Source organism: Penicillium mononematosum, assembly GCF_028829835.1.
Source record: "Penicillium mononematosum strain IBT 11891 chromosome Unknown utg000003l:1.0-8172316.0:1.0-8177699.0, whole genome shotgun sequence".
Taxonomy (NCBI): domain Eukaryota; kingdom Fungi; phylum Ascomycota; class Eurotiomycetes; order Eurotiales; family Aspergillaceae; genus Penicillium; species Penicillium mononematosum.
Window position 1 is genome coordinate 814586 of NW_026643273.1, and position 18608 is coordinate 833193.

The window sequence follows — 18608 nt, forward strand, 5'->3', positions numbered from 1 at the left end:
CTGATTGTCTTCACATGGGCATCGTATCCAACCTACCAATGGCTATGGGAACCGACGGACAGCAAGTCATACATCCCTTCTTCCGACAAGGTCAGAATGTGTCCCATAGCCGCAGGTGAATCCGAGCTTACAATGTCTAGAATTTGGTGTCTCGGTTAAATCTAAACCCTCAAACGAGCCAATATCCCCCGTGAATACCCATGTACACGAGCTTCCACCGATAAGCAGCCAAAGCTCCACGCATGAGCAGGGGCTACATACCCTGGAGAACTGCGGTTTAAATGTCCCCAAGATAAACAATGAGAGTTCTGTGAATCTTGAGGAAGACCTGAACGAGGATCGGAGGAAGAGGCGAAGAATGGACACAACCCAACCCACTGAACCCACGCCTACTTCCAGTGCAGGTCTGTCAGAATGGCTCGGCTACAGCGTGATGAACAATAACCCTTCTTCAACCGATCGTTCTCTCGAGACCGAAATCAAATTGCCTATACCTCAGCCCGAGCTTCCACCGGCGGAGACTCAACTTCATGCAGATGAAACCCGATTATTGACACCTGCCGAGAAGGAGAAGCCGGAGGGTCGAGTTGCAAGAACATCGGCAAGACAGAAAACCCTCAGACTGAATTCGAAGGGAGGGTTCCTGTCGTCACCCGCCTCTAGTCCTCCCCGAGAGACAAGAAAAGGAGCGCCAGGGAAGCGGGGGAGGCCACGAAAGGCTAGGAGCAAGGTGGCGACGATCAAGTATAGTGTTGCCACAGAAAGGAACCTCGGGAAGTTGATCGATAATATCTTAGGTGGCCGAGTGGTTCAAAAACCCCCTGCCTCTATACCCTCTGTTCAACCGCGCAAGACGAAAAGCCAACCCGAAAAGCCCACACATCCGTTTTTCAGCAAGAAAACAGCACAAAAACTCGGGCCCGGGAGTCCAAATGGATCTCAATCGGACAATCCGGATATCAGCGCGAGCGTGCCTTCAAGCCGGACCACAGCTGGGGCGAAGCGGATAGTAGCAGCTTCGGGCAGCTCCTTTACTAGCTTTCCCCGCCGTGTATCCAAGTTTCCCGAACTGCTTGATCCCCTTTGGCCACCGCGAGATCTCGTGCATGTCAGAGACGTTCAGCCACCCCCAGATGTTAATAATCGTGTCTGGCATACTACGCAAGACCAAAAAAAATCGAAGATTGCAGCTATCTCAATTAGAGACGAAGAAAATGTTCTTCTAGCCGGAACAGCTGAAGCAAGGAGGATCGCCCGTCTGTCCAAACAGGACTATGATGCCCTAGCTATTCTTCGGCATCCCATCCGACACGTTGCAAGCAGCCAAGTCTTGCATACGGCAATGGAACGACAGATGTCGTGGTCCTCACCAAACCGCCAATTTCCTTGGGATTCTTCTAGTCCGCCTCTTGCGAGACTTCGATCTGCCCTACTCACGTCAGTTTCAGCTTTCGATTGTGCAACCTACGAACCGCAGCTTTGGACACACAAGTACGCCCCTCAGTCAGCTGATGACGTCCTTCAGCTTGGCCGCGAACCACAGATGCTTCGAGACTGGCTACGGCACCTCAAGATCACAGCGGTGGACACCGGGAAATCGTCGAAGGAGAATGCGAAATCCAAATCGAGGCGGGAGAAAAAGGCGAAAAAGCGCCAGAAAGCCGACAAACTCGATGGTTTCGTTGTGTCAAGCGAAGAGGAGGCCTCTGAGATGGACAATCTCTCTGGCTCAGATGATGAGCTAGCAGGCGGTGTGACCACAACGCCTCAACGGACAGTCGTCAGGTCGGGAGACATAGCACCTGGTTTACATGGAGTAGAAAGAAAGAGTCCGATGACCAATGTGATTCTTCTTAGCGGGCCGGCTGGCTCCGGCAAAACCGCTTCTGTCTATGCCGTTGCAAAAGAGCTTGATTTTGAAGTCTTTGAGATAAATGCTGGAAGCCGACGCAGTGCCCGAGATATGCTGGAGCGGGTCGGAGATATGACGCAGAATCACCTTGTTCATCTCCTCAACGAATCCGAGAACCCAACAAACAACGACAAGGATTCTGCCAAGCAAAACAAGCTGAAGAGCTTTTTCAAAGGCCCATCCTCGAAAACTAGCAACCCGGTCTCCCAGTCTGGCGAACCTAGCCCTAAGCCCGAAACTACGCCCAAACGACCTCGGGAGCAGAAGCAGTCTTTGATCCTGCTCGAAGAAGCCGATATCCTTTTTGATGAGGATCGGCAATTCTGGACTGGTGTCTTGACTCTCATCAGCCAATCTAAACGACCGATTGTCATCACCTGCAACGATGAGAGCTTAATCCCTACCCAGGATATGTCTCTTCATGCTATACTACGATACCGCAAGCCTGCTCCCGACTTCGGCGTGGATTACTTACTTTTGGTTGCCGCCAACGAGGGGCATATTTTAAAGAGAGAAGCCGTCACCAGACTTTATCAAGGATCCGGAATGGACCTTCGGAAGTCATTGATGGATCTGAACTTCTGGTGTCAGATGGGTGTTGGTAGCGAGAAAGCGGGCTTGGATTGGCTGCTTCCTAGTTGGCCACCTGGGTCGAACGTGGATCATGATGGGGACCGACTTCGGGTTCTAAGCCTCAACACCTACGAGCGATATATGGGTTGGTTCAATCGTGATATGATTGTGACCCAAGGCTTGGATGAAGAGACGGAAATCATCCACAACAGCTTTCAATCGTGGGGTCTCGGCTTGCAAGATTCCGAAGACATGGCTGGGAGGAATGAAATTGAACTTCTGGCCCCTGGTGAATTTCAGTCTACTCCCAAGACAGCGCAACTTGACATGCTGTGCCGGGAAGCGGATTATTATGACATGAGAAGTTCTCTCGATATCCTATGCTCCAATATTCCAATGGATGCGAGCAACGTGAGTGTGATCGAAACGTCCACAGAAACACCAGCTAATAGTTGAACAGGATGTTATTGATATATCCGCCCCACCGCCGCGAGAAGGCTATAAATCCAACTATCTTGACAATTACCCACTCCTGCACACAGAGCTACGAGCGGAGTATTCATCACTCAGTGAAGCTGTCGGCACTACCTTCGATGCCTTGATAAGCAGAACTTTCCGTCGCACAACCGCCGAAGACTTGGAATCTTTATACGCGAACCGCGCCTTGAGCAACGCCACCGGGTCTGCAATACCCCCGCCAACCCCTCCATCCACTCTCCCTCAATTCCAGCGCATCTTTGAACCCATCATGCGTGCCAACTACTCAAACCCCACACCAACCGCCCGGCACGCCCCTCATTCGAGAATGGAGTGGCACCTATCACGGAAGACTTGGCTCCATACATCCGCGCCATCATGGTCTTCGATGGTCGCCTCCAACAATACCGCGAGAGGCTGTTTGCACTCACGGCGCAGGAGCAAGGGCGCGGCGAGAAGCGCTCACGCACGACACGTGCTAGTCGTGCGGCCCTCGAAGGAGGCGACAAAGCCTCAACGCGTAAGGAGAGATGGTTCGCTCTAGACACGCCTTACTACAAAGTGCAAGGCACTGCAGGACCAGAGTGGCAGCATGTCTTGTTCCAGATGGGGTATTTCCATGTCCAACCTATGGTTGAGCCATCCCCTGAGCGCAGTGACCATGTCTTGGATGGCCGGGTCATGGAGAATGGCGAGTGATTGGTTTCGTGTTATGCACGATCCAATGTATTATTTATGAAAACGATCTTAAGACGAACGATATAGCTACCTGTTTCAGTATCTACGTATGTACTATTTATCTACTATTTATACCAGTCTTCGCTTTCGAACAAAGACATTTATCTACATCGCTCCAAACGCGGATATTGTGCAGAGGGAAAAAGAAAAGATAATTCGCTATTGTGCTATGGCTCAGATCGCTCGAAAGTCATAAAGTACATTGAAGAGGACAAGAACCTCAGAAACCAGCAGGCTCACCCATAAGAAGCGCCGCAGAATAAAACCGTCCCGACCAGCAGGCACCTAACGAAAGTCAGCATCCAACTTCCTTTTGGTCATATCGATCAAAACTTACGAGAAACATATCAACCCCGCACTGACTAGGAAACAACCCTAGTAGCCACGGGCTTCGGCACCTCAGGACCACTGAATTGGGCAAGGTGATAGGGTCCATGATCCTGCTTAAAGTCAAAGATCGAGTCTCCAGAGCTACGCCGCGACTCAGAAGCATAGGGCCGACCATTCGATGGCGGTGCCCCCTCCGTGCCGAATCGCTGTGTCGCGTAGCGAGCATAGAAGCCTGAGTCGCGTTGACGGTCTTCCAGGTCTTCGCGATTATCACGGCGCATGCGCTTATGGTAGAGGACTATCAGGACGATAATGGCGGTTAGGAGGAGACTGAGATATAATTAGTTCTGTTATTATGGGGATATAAGTTCTGGGGTATAGCCCTGGAAGTGTAGGTGGTGTCGGACTAGGGTGATGAAGGCGGTGATATGGACTTACACCCCTGATATCGCAGCGGGAATGCCGATCGTCACTGCCGCGCTGGTGGGCTTTGTGCAGCTGGACATGGTTTCGTCGCCATTGCAGTCGCGGCGGAAGACGGTAAGGAGTGTGGGGAGCATGATCCAAATGTTTCCTTTTTTTAAAAGAGTGTATTTTGATAAGAACCAGGAAATAAAAGAGTGAAGGGGTTCTGGGATCAGAAGGGATACAAGGGAGTGGAAGTGGAAGAAATATCCGAATAAGTGAACAACAGATTGTCTTAAGATGTCTTAGAGAAAAACAGAAATAAAATAGAAACAAACGGCACAAACGAGCTATGTTTAGGAGTGCATATCGCTTCTAATGACCCAAATGACTCTCGTGCGGAGTTCTCCAGGATTGAAGTTGATTCGTTGTATCAAACGATGAAAAAGGGGGTGGCTTATTTCGGTTTCTGGTTAGAATATGGGGTTACATTCCTTATTTTTTATGGGCATTTGCTTAACTGATTTCTTGAACGTTAAATTAATATAAAATTGATATAAAATTGTATACAATTACATAGAACCCTGGAAGATCTGTCTCCAATGATCTTCCTTACTGACATCTCCAGGGATTGTCAGTTCCACTATGGTGTGATTGGTCTTGAATACTTCGTTGGATCCGATTTCGAATATTGTACGGAGTATATCCCTACGAATTGAACATGGCTTTTATCTTGAGCAGGGAATATTCTTCACAATCCTCCAGGGCTGTCCACTAAATATAGTCGGCACCTGAGAAACAAGGCTAAAAATAGCACCTCAGGCACCAATAGGCACCAATATGTACAAGATTCTTTCTCATTTCTCTGGCGTACCAGCATCCAGCTTAGCCAAAATTTCACTCTTAGGCACCTCATCACTCCACTTCTTGCGCGGGTGCTCAAAAGTCGATGTAATCCGACCATAAGACATGCCACCAAGTTGACCAACCGGCCGCAACTTCTCCAAGTCAATATGACTATAATCCTCATTGGCAGTGCCCTCCTTGACCCAAAACCGGGTAGCCTTGATGAGCACAGTTGCAGCGAGACTCATCCCAGGCTGTTGGTGATCCGTGAACTCCTTGATATCAACCACCTTGCCTTCGATGTTAAACACGGACTCAGCGACGCGGGACGGCTTTACCGTCCTCGATGGTGCCTCATGTAGACCCGATACATCCCACTCTGAGACTCCGTACGGAGCATCAATAGAGCTCGCGTTCACTGCCTCGATCATGTCCTCCGATACTGTGTTGATCACACACTCCCCGGTCTCTCGGAGGTTGCGGTAGGTGTCTTTGACCCGACCGGGTCGAGATGAGAACCCAACAATGAACATTGGGGGATCGTGATCGATAACTTGGAAGTAGCTGAATGGGGAGAGATTCTTTTCGCCCTTGGAGTTGACGGTGCTTAGGAATCCTACCGGTCGAGGCGCGATCCCTGAGATAAGGAGGCGGTAGTTGTTGATCATCGGTCGATCTGAGGCGTAGGGATCGATTTCATGATGTTTTTGCGCTAGGCTGGCTCCATTATCGGGTACTCCTTGTCCATACTCCCAGTTGGGATTTGGGGATTTGGTTACTTCGATGGGCTTGGAATGATCGAAGTCTGGGCGTTTGGCTTGGATCTCATCGAAATTGCCAGTGTCTTGCACGATCTGATAGCTTTTCTGTGCCGCAGCAGTTTCAGCTTCCGATGCCACGGCTGTTGCAGTGGAACTCATTCTTAGTCGGTTCAGTGATGGAGATCCAATGCGAGGTATAGATATGGGGTTCGAATTCCAAGTCCTGGTTTCAGGTTAAACACTGGCTGCGCTTGCGAACAAAGGTCGACATACTGGGATATGAAGCGGCCAATTGTTCTCTTATGAGCCATGTTGGATCTAATAAAGTACTCGGTAGCTCGTCAAATTATTTTTGATCTCTTTTGAGACATCCAAAAAAAATTCCGGGTACGTCTTCCGATTTCGGGATCCCGATCCGACATGTTCACGATAACATCTTAACCTTGAAAGAGGGTCGACCACCATGATCACGACCACGACTACCATTGCCTCGTCATATTCAATCATGTTCAGCCGAAATGCACTTCCTGGTTAAGAAGTACTTGGAGCACCCAGAGGCTATGATGCTTGAGTTATAGATTTGGGAATATATTTGGCTTGTATTTGGGATTAATTAGACTAGAGCCCTTGCTCGTTTCTGAGCCCATACCAACAATGCTGCCATAGTGAAAAGCCCAGCCATTGTTACGGCAGTCGGTCTCTGAGTGACAAAGCTATTGAGACTCAGTAAGAATTCACCAACGAGCTGGTTCTGGGGTTCCTTTTCGGGCACATCGTGAATCGAATCCAATGCTTGTAGTAATGAATCCGCAGTATGGAACCCGCCTGTCCAACAAAGTTCAATCACAGAACCAAGCCATACATCCTTAGTGGATGGAAGAGTTTTCCCTCTGCGGCAAATGTGCCCGATCCTCTGCCTCCTGGTAGAGATCAATATCGCACTTTTCGCCAGTTACAACCTCATAGAATACAGCGCCAAGGAGATGCAGATCAATCTGAACTGTATATCCTAAGACTTTGGCGGTATTCATATCGGTTTCAATTGGAAATATCAAAGACTCGGTAAAGTCACAGAACTTGATGGAAAGGTCAGAGTCGACAAGGAAGTTTCGACTCGCAATATCGACAACAAGGACCCTCCGACTGTGGATGTATGCAAGACCAGATGCCATATCACGAAACCATAATAGCTTTTGCGATTGAGATGGTTGATGTTTCGTCAAGAAAGTGCGAAGATCACCATTTTTCATATTAGGCAAGCTGAGTGGCATTGGATAAAAGGCCGATACAACGGATAACAGCCTCGCTACACGGACCCTCATTAGGCTGTAAACGGCGGTAGACATCTTGCTCCCTTCTGATGACATGTAGATTAGATGCAAGGTCTACTTCGGATGTCCAAAAATATCCCAGAGGCATCTTCACGGCCAAGCCATCTTGAAGTGCAACAAGGGCCGTGCTTCCATTCCCTAAAATCCGCGATTGAGGAATTGGCTTGCCATTTGTATCAGCAAATGGGGAGGACATTGCCAAAAGGACGCTGGAGCATATAGGAGGAGGGAGAAGACAGAGAGTGATCAATCCAGCACATGAGCATTTTAACCTTGTAATTACCTACAAATGAAGTCTGGAGCCCTGCCTAGGTGGAGGTGGTCAGCGCTTGGGGTTGGAAACACCCGTCCATCCACTGAATATACGTGGATAGATGGATGTGCTACATGCATAGTTACATCCATGGATATATACGAAAATAGACCACACAAGAATGACGACATGAATTGGAGTACCAACAGTAACCTTCTAAATACTGATCTCGCAACTATACCATTTTTAGATGGAAGGCTTTCCCTCTGCGGCAAATGTGCCCGATCCTCTGCCATCCGTCCCACCTGAGCACTATTTTACTCTGACTAAGCGGTCGAAAAGGGGGACCAGATCTTTGTTGGCAGAGCCACCCACGAGTTCACTTGTAACGTCAGCCGTTGGCTGTTTCGAATCCAAACCTGATACACGTTTTTGTATGGGTCCCAGCTAATCAAAGGCTGAAGTGGGCCCTCCCCCTGACTAGGAATTCTCTAGAATTACCTATTCATCAATTTAGCTACTAGATCCAGGCCCTAATAGGCTTGTTTCGAAGGGCATGGCTTTGTGTCAGTTAAGCTCCATTAACTTCCGGGTCGTATGTTCCAAGGTTTCAGGGGATCGAAATGTGGGCTTGATGGGCATATATATACCTAGGTAAATACATCTCAACTCTTTTATGCTTCAAGGTATTTCTGTAATCATCCTCTTCCAAGGCTAAAAACAACTATCACTCAAAATGCATTTGATCAAGTCCATCTTCTTCCTTGCCGCACCCGCTATTGTAGCGGCGACACTCGACCCAGCTTCGTCAAACACCAAGGGCTACAAACCCAGTAGCCTGAACTGCGATGGTGCGTGGTGAGGAGAACGAACGACATGTTCTTGTACTGACTTGAAATAGCCGCCAAGGTTTCCACTGCCATCCAAGCAGCCGAGTGCTCCCACAACACTCGCACATCCGAAACCCAAACTTTCGCCGTCTTCGAGACCGACCACCAATACGACGCAAACAACGGTGCTCCCTACGGCACATGCAGTGCTTACACCTGCACTGCCCCTACCAGTGATGAATTGGAGGAGGATTCGGACTACTGGGTATTCTACTGGAGCGATGCCGGAAACAGCACTGGATACGGCACTACTTGTATTAAAGACCCCCAGACGGGAGAGTGTGGCTGTGAGAACTCGGATGGCACCTTTGTTGCTGGCAGTGATAGCTGCACTTAAGTGTGTTTGTGGTCATTTTTCTTTTTTGGCTTCTTTGGCAATTCGTGGTTTAGATCTTGTATCTATGTGATAGCTGATCCCAAAGCTAATAGCCTTGGAAAACCTTGGCAAGACAGCGACCTATTTGTTTTAGAATATCGAAAGCCTAAGTCTCGAATGATAAGAAAATAGGTCCAAAGCCGATGCCAACTGTAATTGCGACACATATATTTCATGAAATTTACACCAACACTTGACGTGATTTGACGATAATACACTCATGGTTACAGTGATAGCTAAAGAGCACAGAGTACAGAGTACAATGTGTAAGGTGGACTGTGTACTCTATCTGTACTTATACTTAAATAACCCGATATGAATGAAATGCACCAACTATGCGAGACGACGAACATTCCCATCTATGTAAGGTTGAACCACACTGCCCACGAACTACAGTCTGCGGTCGTATACTCTGTAACCCTACAATCTGCAACCCTGCAATGTGTAGCCCTACTTGTGAGATTGAACTGAAACATAAACTATGCAGCGAGGATTATAGTAGGTGTGGTGTGAATAAATCCCTGGCTTTTTAGATTGACCAAATATTACCTAGCACATTTAGGTGGTTCTACATGTGAGGCTCTAATTTCGACGTCTTCAAACCTTTCCACCCCTGGAACCGAAACTAACTGGCACGCTCGGGCAATGTCAGATTCCAAAATATAAGCTTTTCAATTTGAAGATGTGAAAAATGGTATGGCACAAGCTTGGGCAGAAGCCTCTTCATTTTATTGAACATTTGCCAGTTCCAAGTCGACTCCCATTTGCACGGTCCTTCCCAACCGATGCATGCACCATACCTGTAGAAAGGCGCATATCGGAGTACTGTAGGTTATCTTTGTCTCCGCACAATCCTAGTCACTTCTAACCCTTTGAGCTCGCTCGTATTGGACAAGAAATGCGTCCAGCGGACGTCAAGCATGCCAACTTCCTGGCCATCTACCCTGAATGTCTTGGGTATGGTTTCTGCGGAAGGCCCTGCAGGCACCTGCTGGCTCAGCTTTCAAAACTGGAGAAATTGTAGGTGGTTATGCCCCAACAGGGTTCATGAATTCCGTAGAAGATCGTATAGTTTGTTTAAATAGTTGCAAGATATCAAACCCCAACAGATTGCATGATCCCCTCCACATCTAATTGATCTGCAAGATCCAATAATTCCCGCGGAGGAAGGCTGACGGATGAATTGAGCCCCAGTAGATCCCACTCAAACTCCTCGTGATCGAAGCCATAATGATCTTCGTGAATTTCGTTACCTTCGTCCAGATTGACTTGCGGCAAATTGTGATTTGCCAATTTCGGCGTCAAGGGTGCGAGTATTTGCTCCAATTGCCTGAGTTCAAGCCTGCGAAGCGGCGCGGCCAGGTTACCCTTTGAAATTAGTTTATCGAGCACTAGCGTCAGGTTGTCGCACCAAGCATCGTTTGAGATCGCCGATGGGGCAATTGCACGGATCAGGTAAAGTACAAATGCAGAGGACGATGCGTCTTCGATTTGGAATGGTAAAAATGCATCTGTAGCTCGGAATTAGTATTAATGTATTCAACACAGCTAGTAAACCATACCCATCAAGTCATCATCAGCTAGAGTACGAAGGGTCTGGAGGATAGTCTGGGCGGAATCGGCGCAGCATTGTAGCAGGGATGCAACAGGCGGGGATAACCCGATTGTTTGGGATTTTTGCCTCTCTGTACGTTCAATATGCATGTGGAGTGCGCACATCACTAGCGGTCTCGTTGTAAGTACCACGCACTGCTGTTGTTAGTTTATGACGAGAGATCAATGGTCCGGGGACAACCCACATGATGATGAGCTAGCATCAACCGAATAGCCATTTTCGAAGCACGACTGACTAGCCCGTGGAAATGAGCGTTTAAAAATTCTGTTAGATCGTATGAAAGTTCGGCAATGCTGTGGAGAATGGACTGTGTACTTCGAACGAGCGTGTCATCGAAATCGTTTCCAACCCCGTAAACGGCTAGGTTTTGTTAGCATCCCATCTAATGTCAACTAGACAAAGACCCACTTGTTAGAATCGTGGCCATAAGCCGGGAAAGCCGAACGTGTAATGTCAAATTGACTTGTTCAACTGAATCATCCATCTCTGCTGGCAATTTAACCGTGATATCCTCATCTCTAATCGAGCTTGGAGCACCAATTAAAGCAGAGAATTCTCGGTCCAACATATAAACCACCCAAAAGATTGTTCTGCATCGTTTGGACAACTCCGGTCCACATATCTCCTCTGGCACATGTCTGTGTATTCCTTCGATGATACAGCCCCGCAAGGCATGCCCTATCTGTTCACATAATTAGACGAATCAGTACTAGTGAGGGATGATGAAACCCACATGCTGAAAGGCTGCTCTTCTCATATCTATTGACTGGAGATACACTGCCCCTAGGCTGAGTGCTTGGATACAAGCCAAAGGATCTTCGTCAACTCCCGACAAATCAGGCAACAGAGCCATCGCCCGCGATGCGTATTGATGACCAGGCGGTGTCCCAGAAGGATTCCTCTGTGTCAGGAACGCCTTTCCAAAGGCAAGAACAAGTAAGTATTGACAATACCAAGGTCTTTTGGAGGCGGCTTTCGCTGGTGGGTCCCGGTAGAATTCATGCAGATCCTGCAAATAAGCATGTTCGTCAATCATAAAAGAAAGGAATCCAAAATAGAACTTGACTGTGTTGAATAAGAAGAGTGCATAGTCCAACGGTGGCAGATTGGTGACATCAGGTATTTCGTCTGGAGGATATGGTCGCCAGGTCAACTTGAATGCCACGCCATCAATGTGAAATGGATCTGGTGGACAATTTGATTCGGGTACTTTTCTTCCTATCAGAGCAAGGACACGACGACAAAAGGACCATGACGATGTTGGCCCCATGTACCCTTCGATATTCAAGTTAGTAATAAGTTGGCGCAAGACGATAGATTAAACACCCACAAAATCGGCCATCTGGTGTCTGGGCAAATGATGGATCCCGGTCAACCAAAGGATTCTGAGAGAATCTTGATTGGTGATTGTCTTGTTCTGCGCCACTTTCTGTCTCATGCTCTCTTTGAGAGGCCCGTGGAGTATGCAGGGGTGCCGCAATCCCTGAAAGCAAACGACGATCAGCACATCAAACGCAAACACACATACAGAAAAAGGGTGCAGCATACCGATTGACATTGAACGCCATCCAATATCCGCTTGGTTGTCTAGCAGTGTGCTAGATGCTTGAGGGGTGGGAGGAACGTCAACATTCTGATCGCCTGTAAACAGTGTATCTCCTTAAGGGACTGTGATCAAGAGGTGCTGGGGGCCCATGTCGCCCGGAGTTTCCGCTTCTGGATATGTGTTCCTCTAGCTCTCGCAGGTACCTCGTACGCATTAGTAAGGATAGTGTAGCCAGTTGGAGGTATTCACCGTTCCGACACGGAGACCCGAACCTCCTCCACGGGAAAGTGACAGTGCTTCTTCTTTCGTGCACATCTCGTGCAAGGGCTAACCCCCGAGCATTTGACCTTCATTGATCGACATCGCTCACACCTTGTTATAATATAAGTTTGGTATTCTGCTTTTTGGGCCAATCGATTAACTCACGCCTTCTGGCATTTTTTTGTTCTTGTCTGCCTAGGTGTTGGTGGCATATCGGATTGGCACGCCGGGATGATGTATAGAACAATTGTGAAGATAGTCTGTGCTTCCGGGGCGAGTCTCCGATATCAAATGCTGCAGAGTGCGGGGTAAAAGTCGGGATTGGGTTCCGACTTCCCTTATCAGAGATAACAGTGTCACCGTCTATCTCAATCCATCACATGATTGGTGAGACCCTAACGGCATTGATTTTGCCTTGATTTATTTGGCGTCGTGCATGAACTGTGCATACTTAGTGGGATCTAAAGGCTGATTGGCTATGTTTTGCATTGGGTATCTAACCACTAAAACATCTTCGGGACTCAACCGACGATCCTTCGCCACAACTCACGGCGCAATGCGGTCACCATGTGTCGTGTTCGTTCCACCGCCCCACGATTCTCGATTGCTCGGCGGTGCAGATATCCCATGCACTCAGCAACTGAGCCCCAAGGCAGGCACTTGAAAGCTTTTGGCATAGTCAAGCTCGCAGCAGAGGATTGTTCGAGAGCACGTTCGTAGTTTTGCACCAGTTCACAGCTGAGCTCGTCGGCCATGCCTTGGATTTGTCCACATTCCAGCATGACTGTAGGTTTATTGGCGAGAAGCCTATCCTGGTGTGTAGAAATCGCTTTGGTTGCACTAGCGGCGTTGTGGGTTGCGAGGAAAAGAGCGGCGTTAGGGAATGGGAGGTCCTCCTTCCCATCGGGCATTCGTTGACAAAGCAAGGTGTCGGCGATGAGGTCGTAGGACCGGTCTGTATCCGCCTGGGTGTCATGAATGAGAGAACGTGTTTCATGCTCAATATATGCCCCTCGAACCAACTTGATACCCAGGCTCCAGCCCTCTTGTGCAGCCAAGGTGAGGTGGTGGTCAAGGTTCGCCTTCGATCCCTTGAGGTAGCCCTGGATAGTGTTGTAGACAATTGGTGTCCGTGATTTGTTATGTTTGCGCATCATTTCAATTGCCCAGTCATCGAGACCTTTTTGCAAGACTTGTTGCTCTGCATCCAGCCACAGACGTGAGCCTTGCTTTTCTGTCTCGATGCAAATCTCATCCACGGCTTTGACCATAGCCTCTGGCATAGGCTTGCGTGCTGCCATCGCATCCACTGCAATAGGGCCCGCGCCAGTCAATCTGGCAAAGGATCAGATTACATGCATAGGACGAGAGTACAGAGCTTCATACTTACTTCACGCCAAGGAAGTCACCAGGCCCAATCATATGCAGTGTCTCCAATGTTCCCTCTTTCCAGTCCTCAACTACCTGATAGCATTTGTCGCTGTATTGGGATGTGCCAGACTCATCGGTCGAAAGCATTTCGTCGTGATCCAACACTATCTCCTTCGAATATCCCAAGATGATGCCCTGAAATCCCATCTTCTTAACCTCTGTCACAGTTTTCAAGACTTCTTCTCTGTTTACTCCAGCACAAAAGTGGTTGTAGACCGTCCATCGAAGAATCTTGTTCAAGGGTAGGTTCCGATCTGGGTTCAATAGCGGGGATTTCGATGTCGCAATGACGCCCATCAATGCTAGCGCAGGTCGTAAGAATAGCTTGGATGTCATTAACGAAGTCAAAAGCAAAGACCGTAGCAGGAGCTTCGTCGGCATTCGGGCCATGGATGAGACCTCGACGGGTGGTTTGATAGCTGGCATCGCGGCGTCATGAAAATGAGATTTTGTCGAATGAAGTCGGCAAACCAAGGTCGGTAAGATTTTGACGGGGAAGCCATGAGGGGGTCTCATAAGAGTAGAACGAGGTAACATATTGGCTTGAGTAAAGAGCACAAACAAACAGGTATAAGGTTGCACTTGTGCTTTGTATAAAAGAATTCAAGATAGCAATCACTTTCACCCAACTCAGGTCGCTCCCACGGAATACTATTCTAAGTAGATACTTCTTCTAGTCTGTATATTACTTTATCAGACCGCTACTAGCTACCCAACTATGGGGTTACCGATAGTCAGCTGGTCTTCCATCGGAGCACGACTCCGATGGAAGGAGGGGTTGCCGGACCAAGAATCCTGTCCCGCGATGCCAACTAATCATCTCCTTCACGGGACTTTGCTATCATTGTACTGCCCAGGAAAGCAGTTCCGCACGATACCATTGCCCGAGTTCAAGTACCGATCCAGTTCGAGGTTGCAGGGTTGGTTTCCATTACGTTTCCAGGGTAGGTGGGGTTGATCAGCGACGGTCTTGGTGTGCTTTTTGGCCTTTAGTATTTCCAGGGACTCGTTTATCTTTTGCTTCGGTGATTCAGTCTAGATGTTAATCTTTAGTACTATCTAGTGATATCTGAAGTTGCGTTCATACTGCGGGGCCACAACCTTAGAAGTCCCATCGCTACTAGTATGGTATCGGTATCGGAATGCACCTATTCTCACTACCACAGGGGAGAAGGAAACCATATGTAAGCATGTAGCAAAAATAATATCCAAAACCATTAAAGTATTATCTCGGATGTTGAACCTTTAATATCAAATTCAGATAATCCCTACGAATTTGTTCCGACAAACACAACCAGGACTGCAGCATACGCAGACACACCTGCTAGCACTTCCTGACCTTTAAGGTTCGTTCCAAGGTAAGCCAATCCCAAAGCAAACAGCATAGTAGCTATACTAGCCGTCGCCAGAGTTGTAGCTTGATCTTTGTGTAGAACCATAAGTAACATAGGTGCAATAAGAGCCAATCCACCACAAAGTCCCATCCAAAGCCGGTTCCACAACTGCGACGCGCTCGACCTTCGGCGGTGGATATTACGAGAAGACCCAGGGAGAATATTCAGCCCACGCTTGTAACGGTTATGGTCTTCCGCGTAGAGTCGCATACCCCTTGGAGTAAGAGAAGCGTCTTTCATAACATACTTGCCCAGAGTATCTCTCGTGGTAATCAAGAATGGATCTCTCTCACCAATTACATCCGTTGCGGTAAGCTTTTCGGTCATGAAATCATAGTCACGGATTGCGTTAGCTAATATTTAGAGTCGTTAGAATGTAGCCCATTGTCTGTAGAAACCTTGGTAGGGAGCATACTGTATTGTGTCAGCAAATCTTGAGCAGTTGCCATCGAAGCTTCCGTTACTTCGTGTGCTCTGACAATATCTTTCACATTCGATACAAGTTTGCGTTGTAGTTCGTGTATCACCATTCGCTGCAACGTGCTCAGTGCAATATTGTAGGACTTATTATTTCGAGTCCCACTGGTCCAATACAGACCAGGCAACCCGGTGTTAAGCAACCGATCATAGAAGCCCAAACTGGACAATTTGGCCTTTCCAAGCTCTTTTTGTCGGGTCTTGGCATCTTCGAGTGATCTGATAGGAGCTCCAGAGATAGTTGTGTTTGCATTATGTTCCTGGATATGGGGCTTGGCATCTTCGATTGTCCTGGTGAAAGCTTCAGGTGTTGTCGTGTTTGGATCATGCTCCTGGCTATGGGCGTCGGCATTTTCGAGCGTGCCGGTCGAAGCGCCAGAGGTTGCTGTGTTTGCACTATGTTCCTGGATATCGGCCTGATCTTTGAGATGAACATGCAGTGACGGAAGAGAGTTTTCCGCGATTGATTCTGGAATAGACAAGGAAATCAAGTCACTCAGATTGATTATATTTGCGATATCCCCACGCTCTGTTGCATGAGATTCTCCGGCTTCTAGGTCGCTGTTGCGTCGCCGCATTTTTCGATGAGCGGCCGACATTCGGGGACACTACGTGAGGGCTCCGTAGAGCAATATAGCTTCGAAAAAAATCAGGCGTGCGATAAAGGTAATCAGCAAATTATAGTGAGATATGATCAAAATAAAGTAGAGGATTCATCCGGGGCTGGGACCAAGGGTTTGCAATTTGGAGAACCTTCCACGGGAGATGGACAAAACCTGCTTAGCCGATTGATTCCGGTAAGCATCAGCTTTGCTGCCAATGATTACTTGCCACGATGTTGTGGCTTTGTGGTTGTGGTTGTGATTGTGGTTGTGGTTGTTGCTGCTTACTGCTGCATTAGCGTCAATAGTATTGTCCATTCAATACAGTGTGGCGCTGTGCCTTCCATGAAGATATAGAAATTCAATTATTCCTTATATTGTTCCCAGACCATAAGCTATATCTAAAAATTTCCCGCTTTCCTAAACCTCGTTGGAAGGATATGTTACCTTTTCCAGAGGCACAAACTCTTCCTTGATTGTGCGAGCGCTAACGAATCGCTGCAGGTGCGCCATAGTGCCAGTCTTATCGTTTGTACCCGAGTCGCGGCTACCACCAAATGGCTGCTGGGCCACAGTAGAGCCGGTGCACTTTGTATTCAAATAAAGCATTCCAGCCGCGTGTTTGAGAGTAGTCTGCGCTTGGCGGCTGACATAGGGGTCCTTGGCGAAGATGCTTCCAGTCAATGCATAGCGAGAGGTTGTGTCAACCAGCTTCAGTGTTTGCTCCCATTCAGCATCTGGGTAAACATAGATGCCAAGAATAGGTCCAAACAGCTCCTCGGACAAAATCCTGTGGTGAGGGTTGGAGGTCCGATAGACGGTGGGATGCACGTAGTAACCCTCCGCCTTAGAAGCCTTTCCACCAACGATAAGTTCCAGCTCCGAGTCACTCTTTGCTTCCTCGATGAACTTGTCGAGCTTGTCGAATGAACGTTCGTGAATAACCGGGTTGACGAAATTGCTATAGTCTTCGACATCTCCCACCTTAAGAGCTGCGGTCTCTTCTGCCAGGACCTTTTGGAACTCAGGCCAGACGGACTCTGCGACGTAAACGCGCGAGTTGGCAGAACACTTTTGACCCTGGTATTCAAATGCCGCTCGAATGGTGTTCAAGGCCGCGCTCCTCACGTCTGCGGATGGATGGACGACGCCCCAGTTTTTGCCGCCGGTCTCGCCGACCACTCGAGGGTAGGAGTTGTAGATACCGGCGCCAATGCCATCGCCGATCTTCTTCTGAATACCCTTGAATGTAGCCGTGGCCCCGATGAATGTTAAGGCCCCAAACTCAGGTCTCTTGAGGATAGTGTTGGTGACTTGCTCGGCATCTCCAGGCAAAAACTGGATAACATCCTTAGGCAGACCGGCCTCGAGCAGGATTTGATGAAGCAGCCAGCTAGCATGAAGTGCCGAGTCCGAAGGCTTCCAGACAACAACATTACCAAGCAATGCAGCAGGTCCGATAAGCGTTGCACCCAGTGCGGTGAAGTTGAAGGGGGCAATGGCGTATGTGAATCCCTCGAGTGGGCGGTACTCCATCTTGTTCCAGTTTCCATCGAGTTGGACCCTTGGTTGCTGGGCGAACAATGCCCATGCTTCTTGGATGTAGTGGCGGAAGAAATCGGCGGTCTCGGCAGCGGCATCAATCTCTGCTTGCCAGATGTTCTTTCCTTGGCCAAGCATTGTGGCTGCAACTATTTCTGAACGGTATTTGCCGGTGATGAGCTCGGAGGCTCGAAGGAAGATGGCAGCACGGTCTTCGAAGGGAGTAGCTTCCCAGGCGGGCTTTGCCTTGAGGGCTGCGTCGATGGAGGCATTGACTTGCTCTGGGGTGGCAGAGGCGTAGTTTGCGACAATCTCGCTGTGCTTTGAGGGGTTTGGCTGGGAGCGGGATTCCTTAGTAGTGACCTAGTTGGTTATACGTCAGTTGGATCCCAAATTGGTATTCAATACTCTCACGCACCTCTGAGCCGTTAATAGTGATAGGAATTGTGAAAGGAAATTGTCCCTTGAGTTTCTTGATAGTCTTGGTCAACTCGGCTCTTTCTGGAGAGCCTTTGGCGTAATTGAGCTGATCCGCTGTTAGTCAAAGTCCACCTGAGCGGTTATATAGTTTGGTATCACTGACCATCTTTTCATTTTCGAACTTGGGAGGGCTCAGCATGGTCAGGTATCGCCTTGAGGGTCCATTTAGAGCGCGAGGCCTGAGACAGTTAAGCCTCACTCCTCGAGTAATGGTAACAGGACGCATATTGGAAAAGAAACAGAGGTACACAGATTTCAGCTAATGCTAAAGCAAGAAAATTTTGCCAACACCCCGGCAGATACGCTGCTAAATATGATATTCATGCATGAGCTAAGTATACTAGTCATCGGGAGGTCGTTCCGAGCGG

The 18608-nt window shown here is 48.4% G+C and overlaps 9 protein-coding genes across 9 annotated transcripts; 2 read left to right on the forward strand and 7 right to left on the reverse strand.

Moving 5' to 3' along the window:
• Positions 1-14: 14 nt before the first annotated feature.
• N7519_005215 (uncharacterized protein) lies at positions 15-3661 on the forward strand (the record flags this gene model as incomplete). The annotated part of the gene is made up of 4 exons (XM_057291991.1): positions 15-90; positions 141-2896; positions 2946-3237; positions 3315-3661. 4 exons carry the CDS (start codon positions 15-17, stop codon positions 3659-3661), a joined length of 3471 nt encoding a protein of 1156 aa, XP_057146802.1.
• Positions 3662-4062: 401 nt separating this feature from the next.
• N7519_005216 (uncharacterized protein) lies at positions 4063-4590 on the reverse strand (the record flags this gene model as incomplete). The annotated part of the gene is made up of 2 exons (XM_057291992.1): positions 4063-4360; positions 4469-4590. 2 exons carry the CDS (start codon positions 4588-4590, stop codon positions 4063-4065), a joined length of 420 nt encoding a protein of 139 aa, XP_057146803.1.
• A 702-nt stretch (positions 4591-5292) lies between these two features.
• Positions 5293-6353, reverse strand: N7519_005217 (flavin reductase family protein; the record flags this gene model as incomplete). Its single annotated transcript, XM_057291993.1, has 2 exons — positions 5293-6265; positions 6316-6353. The coding sequence occupies 2 exons, from the start codon at positions 6351-6353 to the stop codon at positions 5293-5295; spliced, it is 1011 nt and encodes a 336-aa protein (XP_057146804.1).
• A 302-nt stretch (positions 6354-6655) lies between these two features.
• Positions 6656-7292, reverse strand: N7519_005218 (Serine/threonine-protein kinase HT1; the record flags this gene model as incomplete). Its single annotated transcript, XM_057291994.1, has 2 exons — positions 6656-6962; positions 6985-7292. The coding sequence occupies 2 exons, from the start codon at positions 7290-7292 to the stop codon at positions 6656-6658; spliced, it is 615 nt and encodes a 204-aa protein (XP_057146805.1).
• A 1070-nt stretch (positions 7293-8362) lies between these two features.
• On the forward strand, positions 8363-8853 carry N7519_005219 (uncharacterized protein; the record flags this gene model as incomplete). The annotated part of the gene is made up of 2 exons (XM_057291995.1): positions 8363-8477; positions 8528-8853. 2 exons carry the CDS (start codon positions 8363-8365, stop codon positions 8851-8853), a joined length of 441 nt encoding a protein of 146 aa, XP_057146806.1.
• Positions 8854-9987: 1134 nt separating this feature from the next.
• N7519_005220 (fungal specific transcription factor domain-containing protein) lies at positions 9988-10991 on the reverse strand (the record flags this gene model as incomplete). Its single annotated transcript, XM_057291996.1, has 4 exons — positions 9988-10403; positions 10455-10641; positions 10692-10867; positions 10916-10991. 4 exons carry the CDS (start codon positions 10989-10991, stop codon positions 9988-9990), a joined length of 855 nt encoding a protein of 284 aa, XP_057146807.1.
• A 1844-nt stretch (positions 10992-12835) lies between these two features.
• N7519_005221 (proline dehydrogenase family protein) lies at positions 12836-14171 on the reverse strand (the record flags this gene model as incomplete). Its single annotated transcript, XM_057291997.1, has 2 exons — positions 12836-13649; positions 13705-14171. The coding sequence occupies 2 exons, from the start codon at positions 14169-14171 to the stop codon at positions 12836-12838; spliced, it is 1281 nt and encodes a 426-aa protein (XP_057146808.1).
• An 842-nt stretch (positions 14172-15013) lies between these two features.
• On the reverse strand, positions 15014-16194 carry N7519_005222 (uncharacterized protein; the record flags this gene model as incomplete). Its single annotated transcript, XM_057291998.1, has 2 exons — positions 15014-15492; positions 15555-16194. 2 exons carry the CDS (start codon positions 16192-16194, stop codon positions 15014-15016), a joined length of 1119 nt encoding a protein of 372 aa, XP_057146809.1.
• Positions 16195-16638: 444 nt separating this feature from the next.
• On the reverse strand, positions 16639-18466 carry N7519_005223 (L-glutamate gamma-semialdehyde dehydrogenase; the record flags this gene model as incomplete). Its single annotated transcript, XM_057291999.1, has 3 exons — positions 16639-18123; positions 18179-18286; positions 18344-18466. 3 exons carry the CDS (start codon positions 18464-18466, stop codon positions 16639-16641), a joined length of 1716 nt encoding a protein of 571 aa, XP_057146810.1.
• Between the last annotated feature and the right edge of the window lie 142 nt (positions 18467-18608).